Source organism: Sciurus vulgaris, assembly GCF_902686455.1.
Source record: "Sciurus vulgaris genome assembly, chromosome: 7".
NCBI classification, from domain to species: domain Eukaryota; kingdom Metazoa; phylum Chordata; class Mammalia; order Rodentia; family Sciuridae; genus Sciurus; species Sciurus vulgaris.
In genome coordinates this window covers 114,623,006-114,642,611 of record NC_136467.1, presented here as the reverse complement: position 1 = coordinate 114,642,611, position 19,606 = coordinate 114,623,006, and the positions used below count along the sequence as shown (strand labels likewise).

Below are 19,606 nucleotides of genomic sequence, written 5' to 3'. Positions count from 1 at the left end.
TTGTGGTACTGGGGATTGAACCCAGGGCTTTGTGCTTGCGAGGGAAGCACTCTACCAACTGAGCTATATCCCCAGTCCTAGCTTTATTTTTGTGGTTATAAAAGAATACATGCTCACTGTAAAATATCAGAAAATTAGAAAGATAAAAATCATCTGAAATACCTTTATATAGAGATAATATGTGTTAATATTTTGGCAGATATTCTTACTTACATTTTTTACCTATTCATATATACTAACCTATGTACATTAAGTAGTTCATAAAAATCCTGGCTACAGAAGCAGATATGAATTAAAAGTATATTTGATTCACTCTCTAGTCTCATAAGCCCTCTGAAAAATGTAGATCAAAACAACTTCCCGAGTTTATTTGCCTTCTTTCCCAGAAATTCTCCACTTGTATTATTTTCTTCATAGTTCCCAGACCACCTTCTCATCTGTATCCCTCAAGGTCAAAGGTGTTAGTACTTGCTTTTTGTCTCTTTTAGCCTTCATTGTGTACTAGGGACTCTTGGGGCACCACTTCTTTTTATTTCACATCAGCATTTCCACTGAACCTTTTCTCCAGCTCATGTTGTTTACCTCTTAATTTTGCTCATAGTGTATTTCATTATGCTGAAGTTTTAGGCTTTTTTGCTGCTATTTTTCAACTTTTTTCTATATCATCTAGATTTTGAGTCCATTAGGAAAGGTCTGTCCTATTTCAGGGTAGAAAAATATTTTCTAAAATTATCTATGGTTTTTTGTTTTTTACATTCCTTTTAAAATCTATTTGCAATTTGTTTTTACAAATGGTGTGAGGTAGAGCTGCAACTCCAGTTCAAGTGTCTCAACATCACATTTTTTGTTTTGGGGTTTTTTTTGGTGCTAGGGGTTGAACCCAGGGTCTCATGCACTTTGAGCACACACTCTCTACCACTGAGATGTATCCCCAGCCCAATATCAGTTTTCAAGTGATCCGTTCTGTCCTCATTGATGAGATGCCACTCTTATCTCTTTTCATTAATTGATCTGTTTGTCTACCCTGTATCACTTTTAGAGTTTTAATTATTATGTCTTATTATGTCTTTATAGTTACATTTGGATAACTTTAGGCAATCTGTCATTATTTTGTTCCAAACATTTCTTTTTGTTTGTTTTGAGGTGCTGGGAATCAAACGCAGGGCTTCAAGCATGTTACACAAATGTTCTACCATTAAGCTACATCCCTAACCCTTCCAAACGTTTCTTGATTATTATTATTATTATTATTATTATTATTGGTACTGGGAATTGAACTCAGGGACACTCAACCACCGAGCCACATCCCCAGCCCTGTTTTTTATTTTTATTTTTTGAGACAGGGTCTCACTGAGTTGCTTAGCACCTCAGTTTTTCTGAGGGCCTCCCCAGCCACTGGGATAACGGACTTGCACTACTGTGCCCAGCTCCTTCCAAATATTTCTTGATTATTCTTACGCATTTTTCTTCCTCAGCCCGAATCTACCTATAATTTTTTTTTTAACTTCTAAGGCATTTTGATAGAATTACATTGAATCTATAGATTCATTTGGAAAACTGAGCCAGTTAGTAGCCATTGCTCTCTACCAGGGATAATTTATCTGCAGAGGGAAGGAGATAGTGAGTGATAGGGAGGGCAAGGAAAACAGGTTAGGGAGGGGGATGGGCAGGATCTTAATGGATGGGGTTGGGCAGGGAGTCAGATGGTGAAAGTCAGGCAAGATTCCATGGGATGGGGAGCCCCAGTGTCTCGTCTTTTCTCAGAGAGAAGCTAGTGAAGACGCTGGTGGAGTTGCTGACCAATCAGGTGGGAGAGAAGATGGTGGTGGTGCTGGCCCTCCGCCTCCTTTACCTGCTCATGACCAAGCACGAGTGGCGCCCACTCTTTGCCAGGGAGGGTGGCATCTACGCTGTACTGGTTTGCATGCAAGAATATAAGACTTCTGTCTTGGTGCAACAGGCAGGGCTGGCGGTGAGTGCATTGGGCCTGGTGGGAAAGAGCAATGGGCAGAACAGGCAGATTGGGGAGCTTCTGATATCTTGGGGATATTTGGATTAGGATGTAGACATTAGAATGAAAGAAAAGACACACATGGATTTAAGAATGTAATCAGGACAGTCTTGGAGGTTGCCTGTTTGGAGAAATGGGGAAGGGGGTTTTTAAAAATGATGTCAGGTTAGAGACACAGAACTCCTAAAGCTCAGGAAATAATGCCAAGAGTTAATTAATGGGATGGCATCAAATTAAAAAACTTCTCCACAGCAAAGAAAACAATTATGAATGTGAATAGAGAACCTACAGAAGGAGAAAATCTTTGCTAGCTACTCTTCTGGCAGAAGATTAATATCTAGAATATATAAAAAACTGAAAAAGTTAAACACCAAAAAAAACCCCGTTAATAAATGGGCAGTGGGCTGGGGTTGTGGCTCAGTAGAGCGCTTGCCTAGCACGTGCGAGGCACTGGGTTCAATCCTCAGCATCACATAAAGATAAATAAATAAAGGTATTATGTCCATCTCCAACTAAAAAATATTTAAAAAAATAAATGGCAAATGAAGTAAACAGATACTTCTCAAAAGAAATACAAATGGCCAACAAATACATGAAAAATATTCAAGGGAAATGCAGATTAAAACTACACTGAGATATCATCATACCAGTCAGAGTGGCAGTCATCAAGAATACAAACAATAGTATTTGCTGGAGAGGATGTGGAGAAAAAGGAACACACTTATACTGTTGATGGGATTGTAAATTAGTAAAACCACCATGGAAATCACTATGGAGGGCATCAAAAGAGTAGGCATGGAACTACCATATGACCCAACTATACCACTCCTTGGTATTTATTCTGAAGAATTAAAGTCAATATATACTACAGTGATACATGCATATTGGTTTTTATAGCAGCACAATTCACAATAGCCAAACTATGGAACTAGCCTAGGTGTCCATCCATAGATGAATGGATAAAGAAAATGTGGTATGTGTATACAATGGAGTTTTACTCAGCCATAAAGAAAAATGAAATTATGTTACTTGTAGGAAAATGAATAGAACTTGAGACCATATGTTAAGTGAAATAAGATAAACTCTCAAGGTCAAGGCTCATGTTTTCTCTCATTTGTGAAAACTAGGGAGGAAAAAGGAAAAGAAATGTGGGGAATGAGCACATGAAAAACAAAGGAAGATCAGTTAGAACAGAAGAAAGAGATCAGTGGGTGGGAGCAGGGAATGCATCAATACAAATGTGGAGAAAATTAATTAGCAAAAAGAATGATGCTCAGGATTAAGATTGAGCAGCAGAATACATGAAGTGGCTGTTTATTAAGTTAAAGAATGTTGGAGCTGGGGTTATGGCTCAGCGGTGGAGCGCTCGCCTAGGTGTGAGGTGCTGAGTTTGATCCTCAGCACCACATAAAAATAAATAAATAAAAGTAAAGGTGTCCACTGACAACTAAAATAATATTAAAAAAAAAAAAAGGGAAGGTTGCAGGAAAAGGGGTAGGGGGAAGAAGGAGATCAGAAGTTGAGTTTTTAGGTATATAGAATGTCTGGTTGAAGGCTAATGTTCTAAACGGGACAGTTAAATGAAAGGGATTTTTTTTTTTTTGCCCTTTTATCTGATTGGTGCCCTTACCCAGAAAATATTCCCTCACCAGATTTGGGTAAAACAAACCCTGGCCCTCCTGACCACAGAGAACAGGAAAGGGAAGCCTTTGTTCAGGGGAGCTTACAGGAGATTGACTTCCTCACTACTCAAGACAGAAGTGCTGGCTGCTAGTGTGGGTTGGGAAGTATGGCTCTGTATAGCCTGATGGTCTCTGCAGGGGACAGGTAGACTTCAATCAGAGCAGTTCTGAGAATGGATTCTAAGAGTCTAGTGACAACAGCATGGATGGGAGGACATCACTCTTAAAGCAGGCTGTTCCAGGACAGAGCAAGAGGCTCTTTCCTTTATGGGATCAGTGAAGTTCTTCTCCTTCCAAGAGCTGCCAGGTATTCATAGACTAGGTCACATGTGCTCAAACAATTCCTTGATCCTCTCAAATTACATGGCCAAAATACAACATTTATCCTTATGAATCAGTTGAACTCTTGCCCATAATAGAATTGCATCATCTTGTTTGTTCCTTGAGGTCTATAGAATTAGGTAATCAAAGGAAGAAGTCCTCATTACCAGGTGGCATTTGCTTGGAGGGCTTAGGCGTTACAAGGACCTTCTTGAGAATAAATTCTAGCTTTGTCCATCCTTAGTGAGTTGTTTCTAAAGAGTCACTAAGACCGTTTAACCAGCAGAGACATTCTGTACTCTGTGATGAAGTGTTCATTTAAAATTAATTTTTCTCAAGTACCAGCAAATAAGTTTTACAGGTTCTTTTCCTATAATTCAAACCACTGTGCTGGTGAGAACCAACTAGCATTGTCAAGAAGGGCTGGATACTAAGGCTAGGGGACAGGTTTGGAAGGCATACAGGTGGTAATAAGAGTGGATAAAGTAGTCTAGGGAGGGAGCACAAAAAGATAAAAGAAAGGGGACAAGGAACTTCAGTGCTCGAGGCCCAGACAAAAGAACAACAAAGAGTAGAAAAACAAGGCTATGAAGCCATAGGACTCAGGGAAGAGAGGTTTTGCAAAGGAAGGAGTGGTCACTTGAGATGTTAGAGGACTTCCAGGAAAGCCTCTGAAGACAGCTGAGGCTGTGAAAGGGTACCATCCTGAGGAGGGTATTCAGGAGTGGGTAGCCAGCACTGTTGTAGCCTTGGAGCTGAGAGCCAACAGGCAGAGTGAAGTGGTGGGCTGATTTTGCCATCAAGTCTTAGATTGTTTTGTTTGCTTTGTTTTCTTTTCTTCATTCCTCTCTCTTTCTCTCCTTCTGTCCTTCTTAGCATTCAGTATTCTATCACTGTTTCTTCTATTTTCATCTCCTGTACTACCTATTTGCAAATAGTTCAGCTACCCCCAAGTTTGAGGTATAGAATGCTGACCCCTATCTCCCCACTTCCTTATGGTAACTGTCCACTCCTAACTCTGCTTCCACATCCCCCTTGCAGGTGTTGAAGATGATGGCTGTTGCTAGCTCCTCAGAAATCCCCACTTTTGTTAGTGGTCGAGATTCCATTCAGCCTTTGTTTGATGCCCAGATGACAAGAGAGATCTTCGCCAGCATTGATTCAGCCACACGCCCAGGCTCTGAGAGCCTACTCCTTACTGTCCCTGCAGCTGTGATCCTGATGCTGAACACTGAGGGGTCAGGACATTATCCTCTGAACTCCAGATTTCTGCTAAGTCCCAAACCCCACTACTCTGCCCCAGGCTCATGCACTCCACGGAAATTCCTCTTATGTTGTTACTTCTGAATTAAGTGCTAGTGGCCCTCCCTGAATGTCCTTGGATGAGACACTAAGTTGTTGGGGTAGGGAGATTCCCAGAGAAAGGATAGAGACCCTGCCCTTTCTTCATGGGACTGGGAGGAGTGGCCTGAGGTCAGGAGGCCAGAAGTCCTGCCTCAGAGGGATAGGAGCCCCCTCAATTGCGGGTCTTCTTCACTTGCTTCCCTGCTTCCATTTCATTCACCATCAATTTCTTTCTGGGTCACCTCCCTCTTTCAGGTGTTCCTCTGCAGTGAGAAATGGACTACTTCTGCTCAACATGCTTTTGTGCAACCACCACACTCTGGGAGACCAGATTATAACCCGAGAGCTGAGAGACACCTTGTTCAGGCACTCGGGAATAGCACCAGGAGTAGAACCCATGCCTACAACACGCACCATTCTCATGATGCTTCTCAATCGCTATTCTGAGCCACCGGGTAGTCCTGAGCATGCAGGTACCACTGTGAGGGAGGTTCTGCTGAGGAGTCATATGCTGCCGGCCAGTGGCCAGGAAGGCTAAGATTTACAAAGCAGTTCTTAGAAGAAAGATATGAACTATCCTTAGGAAATGAGTGAGGGTTTTGGTGCTCAAGGTAGGTCTTAAATGGAACTTCCTGACAAGGGTAGGATATCCTAGAATAGGTGCAAAGAAATTGCCTTCTGTGAATGACTTTAAACATATATCGAATCTAGCCAGTTTTGCCTAGGTTTGGTCCAGTCTTAGAAAGTAGAAAATTTGTTGAAATGACATGTAGGGAAGCCTTCTGTAAAGGAATTGCAATTTATGGAACAGAAAATTTGTGACTAGAAACATTAAATATTGGTAGCACAGAAAAGAAACCTTATATTTAAAAAACAGAAGTATGGACAGATAACAAACAATATATATCTAGTAGTCTATAAATCTAAAGTCATCATGTTAGGTATTTGGGGATATAATTATAACCGCTATATTTATTTTAGCAAACAGTACTGTATGGTTATAGCTAACTTTATGAGATTAAAAATGTGTTTAACTTGACAATGTTTGCTATACTAGATTTATTTTCAGATGTAGTTATGTCTGTATTTGGGAACAGAAAAAAAAAATTAAACCTCTCTTCGTTTGGTAAAAACTGTAGACATCCAACTCCTTTTCAAAAATATTTCCCACCCCCCTTGCATGTTTTGGCTGCAGCATTGGAGACCCCCAGTGCCCAGGGCCAGGATGGGTCACCTGAGCTACTGATTCGATCCCTAGTGGGGGGCCCATCTGCAGAACTACTCCTGGACTTGGAGCATATGTTGTGCCATGAGGGCAGCCCAGCGGGTGCTGTGAGGCCCCTCCTCAAGCGCCTCCAGCAGGAGACCCAGCCCTTCCTCCTGTTGCTGCGAACTCTGGATGCCCCTGGGCCCAACAAGACTCTGCTGCTGACAGTACTGAGGTGAGAAGTCTGTCCAGGCACCATGCTTTAGGGGTGAGGGGGACTGCAGGGACTTCACTTGTTTCTGTCCCCTCACAGGGTCATGACTCGCCTGTTGGATTACTCTGAGGCAATGGTCCTCCCCTGGCATGAGGTCTTGGAACCCTGCCTCAACTACCTGAGTGGCCCCAGCAGTGACTCTGAGGTACCAGAGCCCTGGAAGGAGTGGGGAAGAGAAAGACAGCATCTGGGGCACCACCCATCTCTTGAGGCTAAGGGCACAGCAGAGCCATTCTGAATGTGTCTGCAGGCACTGGGATGGGGGTTGGGGGAGGAAAGCTGATGTCACTGAAGAGTCTCTGGAACTGGGATCTTTGGAGTATTGACCTTGTGGCTGTACCTGGATTTAGATTCTGGGTTTTGGAGAAGCTCATGTTTATCAATCCAAATAGCCCTTGCTCTCCACTTGTCAGGGTCTGTGCATGTGGAGTGAAGCTCAGGCACCATGGTTGATTCTTGGGATAGCTTAGTCCTGGCAGAAGTAAACTTGGGAAACTGCCCAAGCTCTTCCACTGCCAGCTTATTCTGGAGGCCCCAGTGTTCTCTACTGTTCTGTCTTTGGCCTGTCCTTTCTCTGGGCTTTCAAGTTTCTCCAAAATCTCAGCCATCACTCTTGCTTTACTGGACCCAGCCCTTAATCCTTGCTTGCCTGATCTTTGTTTCCTAAAAACTAATCCATGTGGCTTTGGGGTCAGATTGTTCAGGAGCTGACCTGCTTCCTGCATCGCCTGGCTTCGATGCATAAGGACTATGCTGTGGTTCTCTGCTGCCTGGGAGCAAAAGAGGCCCTCTCCAAAACCCTGGACAAGCACTCAGCTCAACTGCTGTTGGCCTCTGAGCTGCGGGACCTGGTAATAGAGTGTGAGAAGTATGCCCAGCTCTATAGCAAACTCACCTCCAGCATCCTGGCTGGCTGCATTCAGGTGAGGAGGAGCTTATGCATATAGAACTGAGAGAAGGTAAGCCAGAAGCAAGGGGAAGACACTCGATCTGTGCCTCTTTGGGATTCCTGTTTGGCAGAAGTGGCAGCAAATCTGGAGTACTTATTCCCTAACCTTTATCCCATATGGACCTATCAAAATGTGGGGAGAAAGGAGTTGGGTGTTCTGTTGCTCCTTGACCCCTTTCTCTATACATGTTTCTCTTGTGTTCCTCCTTTTCTGCTTCCCTCCCTCTCTGATATTCCTGCTACAGATGGTGTTGGGCCAGATTGAAGACCATAGACGAACCCAGCAACCCATCAATATTCCTTTCTTTGATGTGTTCCTCAGGCATCTCTGCCAGGGTTAGTGCCCTCCTCTGCTTTCTCCTGACTCCCACCCTACATCTGCTCTTTCCTTCCCTTCCTGCTCCCTTTCCTTATTTCTGTGTCAACTAACCAGACTGTAGCTTCTACCCCTTACCACTGGCCCCCAGGCTCCAGTGTGGAAGTGAAGGAGGACAAGTGCTGGGAGAAGGTGGAGGTGTCCTCCAACCCGCACCGGGCCAGTAAACTGATGGACCGCAACCCCAAGACCTACTGGGAGTCCAATGGCAGCACAGGCTCCCACTACATCACCTTGCACATGCACCGTGGTGTTATTGTTAGGTATGAGCACACCCATTTGAACATGCATGCACACACACATATTCTAATATACCCTAATATATATTCCAGGGCATCCACATAGAATTCTACATATAACTCCTATCCTTGAGGGACATGGTCAAACCCATTTCCATACAGTAAAAAGATAGACTACCTTGGTTCTGTGTATGGACACTTCCTTACTTGCTGAGCATCATGATCTATACCCAACAGTTACAGATATCACCTCCCTGTGCCTAGTGTTGAGCAATATCAATAACTCACTTATCTACTCTCCCTGGGGTCATTTGTTCAATGCCAAGCATTTGTACTTGGCACTATACAAGGGTCTGGAGATACAAGGACAATAAGATAATGGTTTTTCTCTTCAGGGAACTCACAGTCTAGTTGGGGAATTGGGTTAGAAAATCAACATACCATAAAGAAAAACATGGACTGGGCAGGTGGCAAGCCTGACATCCCAGCCTCTTGGGAAGCTGAGGTGGTAGGATTGCTTGAGCCCAAGAGTTCAAGGCCAGGCTGGGCAACATAGTGAGACCCCATCTCTTGGAAAAAAAAAAAGAAAGAAAGAAAGAAAGAAAAGAAAAAAGCTTCATGCTTTATATGTGCCTTGAATCCTGAGGCTGATGGAGGGATCAGAGAAGGCTTCCTTCCAGAAAGAGGGGTTGACTGCACTAAGGTTTGAATTTGAGTGTTTTTGTTTTTTGGGGGGTTTTGTTTTGTGGTTTTGGGGATTTTATTGTTTTTTTTTTTTTTTTTTTTTGTGGTACTAGGAATCAAACTAAGAGCATTGCTTATGCTAGGCAAGAGTTCTATCAACTGAGCTACCCCCACCCCCGAAGTTGAAATTAGCTAGATAAAGAAGGGGCAGTGGACATTCCAGGCACAGGGAGAACATGTGTGCAAAATGGAAGTAAGAAACAATGCTGTGTTGGGGAACTTTAAGTAATGGTGTTGGACAGGAATGAAGGGTATGTGTATGACTGGGACAGGAGATGAAGCTAGGAGAGCAGGCAGAGGCAGATGAGAAAGTTTTGTGAACTAAAGTTATTTGTATTTTATTCTGAAACTTGGTGGGGACATTGAAGAATTTTAAGAACAGACAAAACTAGACTTTTTATTTAGAAAATTCATTTAAGCAATAATGGAAGTTTGGGTTGGAGACCAGGAAAAAGGAGTTGAAAGGTTTATTTAGTGGTCTATTGGGAGTGCTTGATGTGTTCATTTAGGCAGTAGGACTTGGAATAGAGGGGAGGTGATGAATCAGGAGTCTATGGGACTTACCCTTGATTGGATGATAGAAGCCATAAAAGGGTGATGGCCTCAGTGACAGTGGTCTGTGTTCTAGTTTGAGGATACGATAAATGGCCCATTTATTTCACAGGAGAGAGCAAAAGGAAGAGGGCAGGTTTACATGGACAGATGATTGTTCTACTTGAGCTTTTTGACTTGAGGTACCTGTGGAATGTGACATAGAAATGTTTTAAGTACACAGTATGAACACTCAGGAACAGACTGGGTTAGAGATGTGAATCTGGATTCATTTGTATATTAATCTTTTATTGAAGCCATGAGTTTAAATTAAGTCACTTTGGGGAAGTATAAAGGCAAGAGCAGAGGGTCTGGGGAAGAAAAATATGTTGGGAGCTAGCAGAGGAGTAGGAGCCAGAAAAAGAAATGGTGGGGTGAAATAGATTTGACTGACCCCTTTCTCCTCTCAGGCAGCTGACTTTGCTGGTGGCCAGTGAGGACTCAAGTTACATGCCAGCCAGGGTGGTGGTGTTTGGGGGTGACAGTACCAGCTGCATCAGCACCGAGCTCAACATGGTGAGGATGCATGTGCCCCGCTTCACCTTACTTTACTCCCCATCTTTCTATTTGTTGCAGGGCCTATGGGAAGGATGTAGTCCCTGGGGAATGACCCCCTCCTTTCTGGAAAGGCCTTACCTTTTAAGAGCAAGAGTAGAATTAGGGATTTGTTACTGTGTGGATCCATGGGGTCAATGCAGGAGAAGCGAAGGGCATATGTCATAACCAGCTTGGTTGCTGTCAGCAGTCCTTCCAGCACTGCTTCTTTTTTTTTTTTTTTTTTTTTGCGGTATTGGGGATTGAACTCAGGGCCTTGTGCTTGCAAGGCAAGTGCTCTACCAGCTGAGCTATCTCGCCAGCCCCCAGCACTGCTTCTTTAGATGACAACTGTCTTTCTCTCTTGGCCTCTTCTGCCCTGCCAGGTAAATGTGATGCCCTCTGCCAGCCGGGTAACCCTCCTGGAGAATCTGAACCGCTTCTGGCCCATCATCCAGATTCGTATAAAGCGCTGCCAGCAGGTGGGCCAGGAAGAAAATGGGGCTGACGATCAGAAAGTAGCACGGTGTCCCAGGGGCTGGGTTCCCTGACATTTAAGTGTCAAGGCTTTAGCCAAGGTTCCTCTTTGTTCTGCTTGGGAAATGACCCAGGAAACTGTTAAGTTCCAGAGGTATGGAGGTATCCTGGGCAGCTCTGTGGAACCCATCACATGAGGCCTGACTTTGATAATACGTAGTGACTCAGGTGACTTATGTTGACAAATGAGTCTGCATGTGTTGCAGGGTGGCATCGACACCCGGGTTCGGGGTGTGGAGGTCCTGGGCCCTAAGCCTACTTTCTGGCCACTGTTCCGGGAGCAGCTCTGTCGCCGTACATGTCTGTTCTACACAATTCGGGCACAAACCTGGAGCCGGGACATAGCAGATGACCGAAAGCGCCTCCTCCAGCTCTGTCCCAGGTGGGTGGGGTACAAGGAGGGAAGATGGTTAAGGGAACAGGATACTGTAAGAAGTAGGTGGCAGAAGATACATTTCCATGGGAGTCTGAAAAGTTAAACTATAGTCAGAACATGAGGAGACAAGTGGACATGGGTGAGAAGTATGTGCTGATAGGGGAGAACTGGGGAAAAGACCAAGCATTGGAAGATTGGGTGTTAATTTGCATTCGAGTGGAGGCCTCAGGCAAACCTGTGTCTTTAATCCTTGTCTTGTTTTGTTTTTGTATTTGTTTTTGGTACTGGGGATCGAACCAGGGGGCACTCTACTATTGAACTACAGCCGCAGCCCTTTTTAGTTTCTATTTTGAGGCAAGATCTTGCTAAATTGACCAGGCTGACCTTGAACTTGTGATCCTCCTGCCTCAGCCTCCAGAATAGCAATGTTTTTAATCTTTAACTCTACACTGTTTGTTTCCAGACTGAACAGGGTTTTGCGTCATGAGCAGAATTTTGCTGATCGCTTCCTTCCTGATGATGAGGCCGCCCAAGCACTGGGCAAGACCTGCTGGGAGGCCCTGGTCAGCCCCCTAGTGCAGAACATCACCTTGCCTGGTAACCATCCCAACACCTGGCCCCACTAACCAGCTCTTTCTAATTAACCCAGGAATCACCTAAGTTAGTATTCTTCATTCTCTTGATTCCAGTGTTTGTCCCCAAAAGCCTGTTACTTCCTTGTTCCTTTCTCCTCCCATCCTGGGGACTGCTCCCTGAGACTCTGATATATGACTCTTCCTCTCAACCCCACCCCCAACCTGTTACCATGTCTCCAGACTGCTGAAGCAAATCTTGGTGAGGAGTGGACTAGAGTTCTGCTGCCCCCAAAACCGTTTTGTACAATTGTTCCTTCTCCCTCCTCCTCCCTGGACTACCTAACCCCTCATTTCCCAAAGCTGCCTATTCCTGATCTTCTTTCAGATGCAGAAGGTGTGAGCTCTCTGGGATGGTTGCTGGATCAGTACTTAGAGCAGAAAGAGAACTCTCGAATCCCCATGAGTCGAGCAGCATCCTTTGCATCTCGAGTTCGTCGCCTTTGCCACTTGCTGGTGCATGCGGAGCCTCCTCCTGGACCTTCTCCTGAACCATCCACACGGCCCTGTGAGTCCCAGCTGTGGCTACCTAAACTGAAAATCTTGGTTTCTTCCTCCTCTGCCTTTCTAGGCCCCTGGGAACTCCTGCCCTTTCCAGGAGAATCAGCACCCAAGACCACTGCACTCACTCAGAGGCTGAGGTGAAACCTTTCTTCTTCCCTGTCTCTACAGACAGCAAAAACAGCAAGGGTCGGGATCGGAGCCCTGCGCCCTCACCAGTTCTTCCAAGCAGCAGCCTAAGGAACATAACCCAGTGCTGGTTGAACGTAGTGCAGGAGCAGGTGGGCAGAAGCAAGCTGAAGTCTAAGGGGGTGGGGGCTGCTCCTCTTATGTCATTTCTTTTTATTTATTTATTTATCTTTTTGGGTACCAGGGATTGAACTCAGGGGCATTCAACCACTGAGCCACATCCATAGCACTATTTTGTGATTATATTTATTAACAGGGTCTCACTGAGTTGCTTAGTGCCTCGCTTTTGCTGTTACTGGCTTTGAACTTGCAATCCTCCTGCCTCAGACTCCTGAGCTGCTGGGATTATAAGCATGCACCGCTATGCTGGCTCTGTTATGTCATTTCTTGCTCTGTCTTTTCAGGTCAGCAGATTCCTGGCTGCAGCCTGGAGGGCCCCAGACTTTGTGCCTCGTTACTGCAAACTCTATGAGCACTTACAGAGAGCAGGTTCCGAGCTGTTTGGGCCCCGGGCAGCCTTTACCCTGGCTCTGCGCAGTGGTTTCTCTGGCGCCCTGTTGCAGCAGTCCTTTCTTACTGCTGCTCATGTGAGTTTGCCAGCTTTTCAGGCCACAGGGCCATAAACTCATGTTCATTTCCTTATGCTCTGCTCTTTCATCTCCTTTTACTCCCCATTCTCCTTTGCTACCTCATTCATGGTTTACCCAATGCCCTTTCCATTGTTCCCAGATGAGTGAGCAGTTTGCCAGGCACCTTGACCAACAGATCCAGGGTAGCCTGCTTGGTGGATCCCCTGGAGTGGAAATGCTGGGGCAGCTTCAGCAACACCTGGAACCAATCATGGTCCTTTCTGGCCTGGAGCTGGCTACTACTTTTGAGCACTTCTATCAGTGAGTGCAGGACTGGAGAGGTAGGGGATTGGAGGCCTAGAGTCTAGAGGGGAAAGATTTGAGTCTTAGTGGGAAGGAAAGGTAGGAGGCAGTGGAGAGGAGAGTTAAGTTATAGAGATGTTCATGCACTGGTGGAAAGGGTGTGGGAAGGAAGAGTAATAGGGCCTGTAACTTGAGCAGGCTACAACAAAAGGATCTACCTTTTGGAGGGGATTGCTGGGCCTGATCTATGCTGGGACCTACACTTAGGCCTGGCCTGTGTTGTGTGTGCTACAGGCACTACATGGCAGACCGTCTCCTGAGCTTGGGCTCCAGCTGGCTGGAGGGGGCTGTGCTGGAGCAGATTGGCCTCTGCTTTCCCAATCGCCTCCCCCAGCAGATGTTGCAGAGCCTGACCACCTCAGAGGAGCTACAGCGCCAGTTCCACCTTTTCCAGCTCCAGCAGCTTGACAGGTTGCTCTTGGAGCAGGAAGATGAGGAGGATCAGGGACTGGATGAAGAGCAGGTAAGAGCAAGGAGAAAGAGTGGTAGAATAGGAAAGGAAGAAAAGACTAGAGTCAAAAAGGGAGCCCACGGGCCCTTGAAATCCTTCTGTTCCTCAGGAGGAAGAGGAGGAAGAAGAGGCTGAGAAAGAACTTTTTATGGAAGATTCAAGTTCAACAGTTTCTATACTGGTCCTGTCACCACGCTGCTGGCCCGTCTCCCCACTCTGCTACCTGCACCATCCCAGAAAGTGCCTTCCCACAGAAATCTGTGATGCCCTTGACCGCTTCTCCAGTTTCTACAGCCAGAGTGAGGAGCTAGGGAGAGGAAACTGGAGATTGGAGTGATTTATTTGGGGTGGCAAGAGAGGGAAAGGAGAGGATCATTGGTCAGGATTGAATAGACATGAAGAAGTAATTTCTAGGTTCAGCAGTTTCCTAGGGAAGTATAATGAACTGTGGGTTGTAGCTTCATTAATTTCTGCTCTCAGTTCCTTCAACTTTCTATGAATTTGTTTTATTTTTCTAACTTAGTTGTATACTTAATTTTCAGTCCTTAAAAGTTTGTATCATTTTTGCTGCATCTAATAGATTTTTTAAAAAGATTTTTAAAAGACTTTTTCATTGGAGTATACAACTAGTATTCAGAAAAATGCACAAATCTCAGCTATAGGCTTAGTGAATTATTAGCCCACGTACAACCATATTCCCCCAAATGAAGAACATCTTCAGCATCCCAGAAGGCTTTGTCCTCTGTGTACCCTTTTCAGTCAATATTGTTCCCTAAAAGACACCATTCTTTCCTTTATCACCATAGATTTTTTTAAAAAATTTTCTGTACTAGGGATTGAAGCCAGGGGTGCTCAACTGCTGAATCACATTCTCAGCCTTTTTATTTTTTATTTTGAGACAGGGTCTCCCTAAGTTGCTTCAGGCCTTGCTAAATTGCTAAGGCTGGCCTTGAACTTCTGCCTCAGACTCAGGAGTCACTAGGATTACAGGCATGTGCCACTACACCTGGCTTATCACCATAGCTTTTTTTGTCTGTATTTGCATATCATATAAATGGAATCATAGAGCATGTATTCTGTTGTACCTGATTTCTCTCACACATCATTGTGGGAATTACCACATCATCAGTTGTATCATTAGTTTGTTCTTTTGTATTACTGAGTCATATTCCATTGTATGAATATATTTACCTTTTCTATTGTTGATGGGTCTTTGGGGTATTCCATATGTTTTTTATATTTTATTTTTGGGGGGCTGGATTTTTGTTTTTGTTTTTGTTTGGTACTGAGGATTGAACCCAGTAGTGTTTAATTACTGAGTCACATTCCCAGCCCTTTATATTTTTTATTTTGATACAGGGTCTTGCTAAGTTGCTTAGGCCTTGCTAAGTTGCTGAGGCTGGCCTAGAACTTGCAGTTTTCCTGCCTCAATCTCCCAAGTCGCTGTGATTACAGGCATGTACCACTATACCCAGCTTCCATGTTTTTATTATGTAATATTTTTATTATTGCTTACTTCTAAGAATTTTGTTAGTTTTTTTAAAAGTATATTTTAAAATCTCCTGACTTTTCTCTGTTATCTTTTTAGAGTTCTACTTGTAATTCAAACTATTAGGGAAGCTGAGGCAGGAGGATCCCAAGATGGAGGCCAGTCTCTGCAACTTAGCAAGACCATGTCTAAAACAAAAACTGGTAGCTAGGGCCGTAGCTCAGTGGTAGAGTCCCTCAGTTCAATCTTCAGTACTGCAAAACTAAAAAAGAAAAGTATGTATTCTTTAGTTATTGGATACAAGATTCTACATAATGTACTTCACTAGACAGACCTCCTTAATTGAATTGTTCACATCTTCTATAATCTTACTAATTCTGTCTACTTCTTCATCTACTGAGAGAGGTTTGCTAAAATCTACCCTTATGATGGTGATTTTAAAAACTTAACCATGTCAATTTTGTTTATAGCCATTCATGGCTGTTAAGGACTTGAAATGTTACTAAGATAACTGAGGAACTGAATAATTTATTAATCAGTTTAAATTTAAATAATTCACATGAGGCTAGTGACTAATATAATGGGCTCCGTATGCTTACAATCTTCATGGTAAATTAAACTTTTATGAAGTGAACTTTTTCCTTTGGAACAAGGCCTTTTACCTAAAGTCTTAGGTATTAATTGTATGTCAGCATTCTTTAGTTCTCATTTTTGTGGTGAATCTTTTTTTTTTTCCTTTTACTTTTTTGTTTTTGTACTAAGAGAAGTTCTTAATATTTTAGGTTTCTTTTTTAATTGTAGCAAATATATCTAACATAACGTTTGCCATTTTAATGATTTTAAGTATACAATTCTGTTGTCCTTTTACTTAAAATTTTTTTTAAATTTTCAAATAATTTCAAATTTACAGAAAAATTGCAATAATGCAAAGAAACCATGTAACCTTTATCCAAATTTTTCTTTTTTAAAATATTTCATTAACATTTGCTCTTATCATTTGCTCTTTGTGTATATGTACATGCATGTATATATCTGTGTGTGATACACACATTCTTTTTGCAATCATTGAGAGTATATTGCTTATATTTTGCCCCTAAATACTTTAGTACATACTTCCTAGAGAATAAAGGTATTCTCTTACATAGGTTTATTTATCAATAAATGTAACATTGGTACATAAAATTAACATAAGTAATATATCTTCTACATTCCAGTTTTATCAGTTGACCCATGGTCTTCCATGACTTTTTTTTTTCCCTCCAAAGAGGATGCAGTCTAGGATTGGCTGTTATATTAATTAGTTGTCAGGTCTCTTTAGTCTCCTTTAATCTAGAATATGTCCTCAGCTTTCTTTGTCATTTAAGCTTTTGACATTTTTTTGGTGGTGCTGGGAAGTGAACCATCAGCTACTTTTTTTTTTTTTTTTTAATATTTTGAGATGGCCTTCTTAAGTTATGATCCTTCTGCCTCAGCCTCCTCAGTAACTGGTATTACTGGTGTGTACCATCACATACACCAGTTCTTTAAATTTTTAAAAATTGTCCCTCATTTTAAATTTGTATATTTTCTTATGATTAGACTTCAGGTTATACATCCCCAGGTAGAGTACTAAGTAAATGATGTTATGTTCTTCTCAAGGTATTTCATCCCCAGGCATACAGTTCCATCTGCCCTTCTGTTTGTGATGTTAATTTTTTTTCAGTGTTGGCAGTTGATGTTTTTCTTTTATTGTTGTTTTTGTTTTTCAGTGCTGGGGTTTGAACATAGGGCCTTATGTATTCTAAGCATTTGCTCTACCATCACAGCCTCCTGTGATATTAATTTTGACAACCAGGTCAAAAGGTTATTTGAGTTCTCTACTATATAGTTAATATTTCTGCCTTGTTACCATTAACAAGCAGTATGTGGGAGAAGGTGCTTTAAAATCATGCCAGCATTCTACTCTCATCAGAATTTTCCCCAGTATCACTTTAACTTTTTCATACCCTTATGTTTTAGATATAACTTAGAAATTACCTAGAATTTATTTTCTGTTCAAACTGACAGTCTCTTTTTCTGAGTTGTCAATTCTAGCCTATTTATTGTGAATAATGACATTTTTGGTCTTTTATATTTTTGTTTACTCTTCTTATGTTTAAAGAATAATAATAAATTTACTACTTTTGTACTTGATTCTACCCTGGGTTTTTGTGCATTTTTACTTTTTTCTTTTGGATTGATAGATTTTTTTAAAAAATTCACTTTTTGTCTGTCAGTTTTAGAAGTTATGCATTAATGTTTGTGTTTGTTACCTTTATTTTTCATTTTTAGTTTTTGCCATATTGGGGATTAAACCCAGGGCCTCATGCATGCTAGAAAAGTGCCCCTACCTTTATATTTTTAATCTGCTTGAGTTAATGTGACTTTCTACTTTTCTGAACAATAAAAGGACCTTAGAAAATCTCAACTCCAATTCTAACTCCTATTTTACTGGTGTTAGTATTTTAGAATTATCTTTTTTGTTTCCTTCCCAACTTAATCATCATTATTTATTCAGTGGGTATTTATATTTGCCATCATGCCAGTGGCTTTAGTCATCATTCCTTTTGCACCTTGATACTTCCATGCTCAATTTTCTTCTTTGTAAAGTACATCCATTAGAAGTTTCTTTATTGAGGGAGTATTGGTAGAAAATCTTACTGGTTTTTATTTGTCTGAGAATGGGTTACTTTTACCCTTACTAAGAAAGGTAAAATACTACCTTCTCTCACCCCCAAATCTGAAATGTAAGGACTCCCTTTTTAAAAACAAGGGTACAGTGGCACATGCCTGTAATCCCAGCAGCTTGGAAGGCTGAGGCAGGAGGATTGTGAGTTCAAAGCCAGCCTCAGCAAAAGTAAGGGGCTAAGCAACTCAGTGAGACCCTGTCTCTAAATAAAATACAAAGTAGGGCTGGGGATGTGGTTCAGTGGTCAAGTTCCCCCGAGTTCAATCCCCGTACCCTAAAATAAAATAAAAACAAGGGGACTATCATTACTTTTAGAAGTTAAAAGTATTTTCTATGACCATTAAATATATAGTGTTCATATTTCCCTGGTTATCTTTTTTTAAAATTTTTTTTAGTTGTCAAAGGATCTTTTTATTTGTTTGTTTGCTTGTTTATATGTGGTGCTGAGAATTGAACCCAGGGCCTCACACATGCCAGGCAAGCTCTCTGCCACTGAGCCACAACTCCAGCCCTCCCTGGTTATCTTGAGGTTTTGTTTTCTGTTTGATTTAGTATACTGAGGATTCAAGCAGGATAATTCAACATTGGTTGAATTATCACTTACTCCCTTAATCTGTAGTTTCCTGCTTCCCTTTTTTACCCCTTACAGTTATTTCTGGAGGAAATTAGGTTGTCAATTAGAGTTGTCCACAGGCTGGCTTTTGCTGACTGCATCCACATTGTGTCCTTTAGCATATTCCTCTCTCTTCTTTTTTTCCTAAAACCTGATATTTAGATGTAGAGGATTAATCAGATTCTAGTTTGATTTTTCATGGGCAGGGAAGCCTCAAGGGTGGTACTGTGTCCTTCCAGCAGAATGCATGTTGAGCTAGCTGTCTTTGTGATGTTAAGATAGATCAATGAATTTCAATGTCATCAATCTCATTTACATATTACATGTAATTTTTCGTGAACTTTTCATGTCTCTGTTATTTTATTAGGGATTATGGAATGGTGATATTCTAGGTTTGTCACTCCCTACTTTATGTGTTAGCTGGAATGCTTTCTCTATAAAGAGAAACTTTTTATCAATTATTGGTTACCCGAAAGTATAGGTTTTACAGGAAAGGCTTGATCCTTCCCTCTTCTCTCTTATTTATTTATTTATTTATTTATTTATTTATTTATTTATTTATTTTTGGTAGTTGTAAAAAGACACATGCCTTTATTTTATTTGTTTGTTTTTATGTGGTGCTAAGAATTGAACCCAGTGCCACACACATGCTAGGCAAGTGCTCTGCAACTGAGCTACAGTCCCGGCTGTTCTCCCTTATTTATTTTTTAATGTATTTTTTAGTTGTACGTGGACACAAGACCTTTATTTTTTTTTATTTTTACGTGGTGCTGAGGATCGAACCCAGGGCCTCACCAGTGCTAGGTGAGCACTCTACCACTAAGCCATAACCCAACCCCTCCCTTGTTTTTTAACCAGTTGTTTATAATAATGTGTTGGTTCCTTTGTATCCTCCATGTAAGCCCAA

The 19,606-nt window shown here is 42.2% G+C and overlaps 1 protein-coding gene across 5 annotated transcripts in view; it reads left to right on the top strand.

Moving 5' to 3' along the window:
• CUL9 (cullin 9) overlaps window positions 1-19,606 on the top strand; it is a 34,920-nt gene that overhangs the window by 7,876 nt on the left and 7,438 nt on the right. For 3 of the 5 annotated variants that reach the window (XM_079148073.1, XM_079148076.1, XM_079148077.1), the window contains 19 exons: window positions 1,765-1,972; window positions 5,056-5,252; window positions 5,614-5,831; window positions 6,554-6,800; window positions 6,879-6,984; window positions 7,535-7,762; window positions 8,034-8,124; window positions 8,256-8,427; window positions 10,149-10,254; window positions 10,659-10,754; window positions 11,016-11,191; window positions 11,649-11,782; window positions 12,146-12,325; window positions 12,490-12,599; window positions 12,912-13,094; window positions 13,237-13,397; window positions 13,674-13,902; window positions 14,000-14,189; window positions 19,423-19,503. In XM_079148073.1, the coding sequence (XP_079004199.1) occupies window positions 1,765-1,972; window positions 5,056-5,252; window positions 5,614-5,831; window positions 6,554-6,800; window positions 6,879-6,984; window positions 7,535-7,762; window positions 8,034-8,124; window positions 8,256-8,427; window positions 10,149-10,254; window positions 10,659-10,754; window positions 11,016-11,191; window positions 11,649-11,782; window positions 12,146-12,325; window positions 12,490-12,599; window positions 12,912-13,094; window positions 13,237-13,397; window positions 13,674-13,902; window positions 14,000-14,189; window positions 19,423-19,503 (3,113 nt within the window). The remainder of the gene's footprint in view (window positions 1-1,764; window positions 1,973-5,055; window positions 5,253-5,613; window positions 5,832-6,553; window positions 6,801-6,878; window positions 6,985-7,534; window positions 7,763-8,033; window positions 8,125-8,255; window positions 8,428-10,148; window positions 10,255-10,658; window positions 10,755-11,015; window positions 11,192-11,648; window positions 11,783-12,145; window positions 12,326-12,489; window positions 12,600-12,911; window positions 13,095-13,236; window positions 13,398-13,673; window positions 13,903-13,999; window positions 14,190-19,422; window positions 19,504-19,606) is intronic. The other 2 variants (XM_079148074.1, XM_079148075.1) reach the window with 1 other exon arrangement.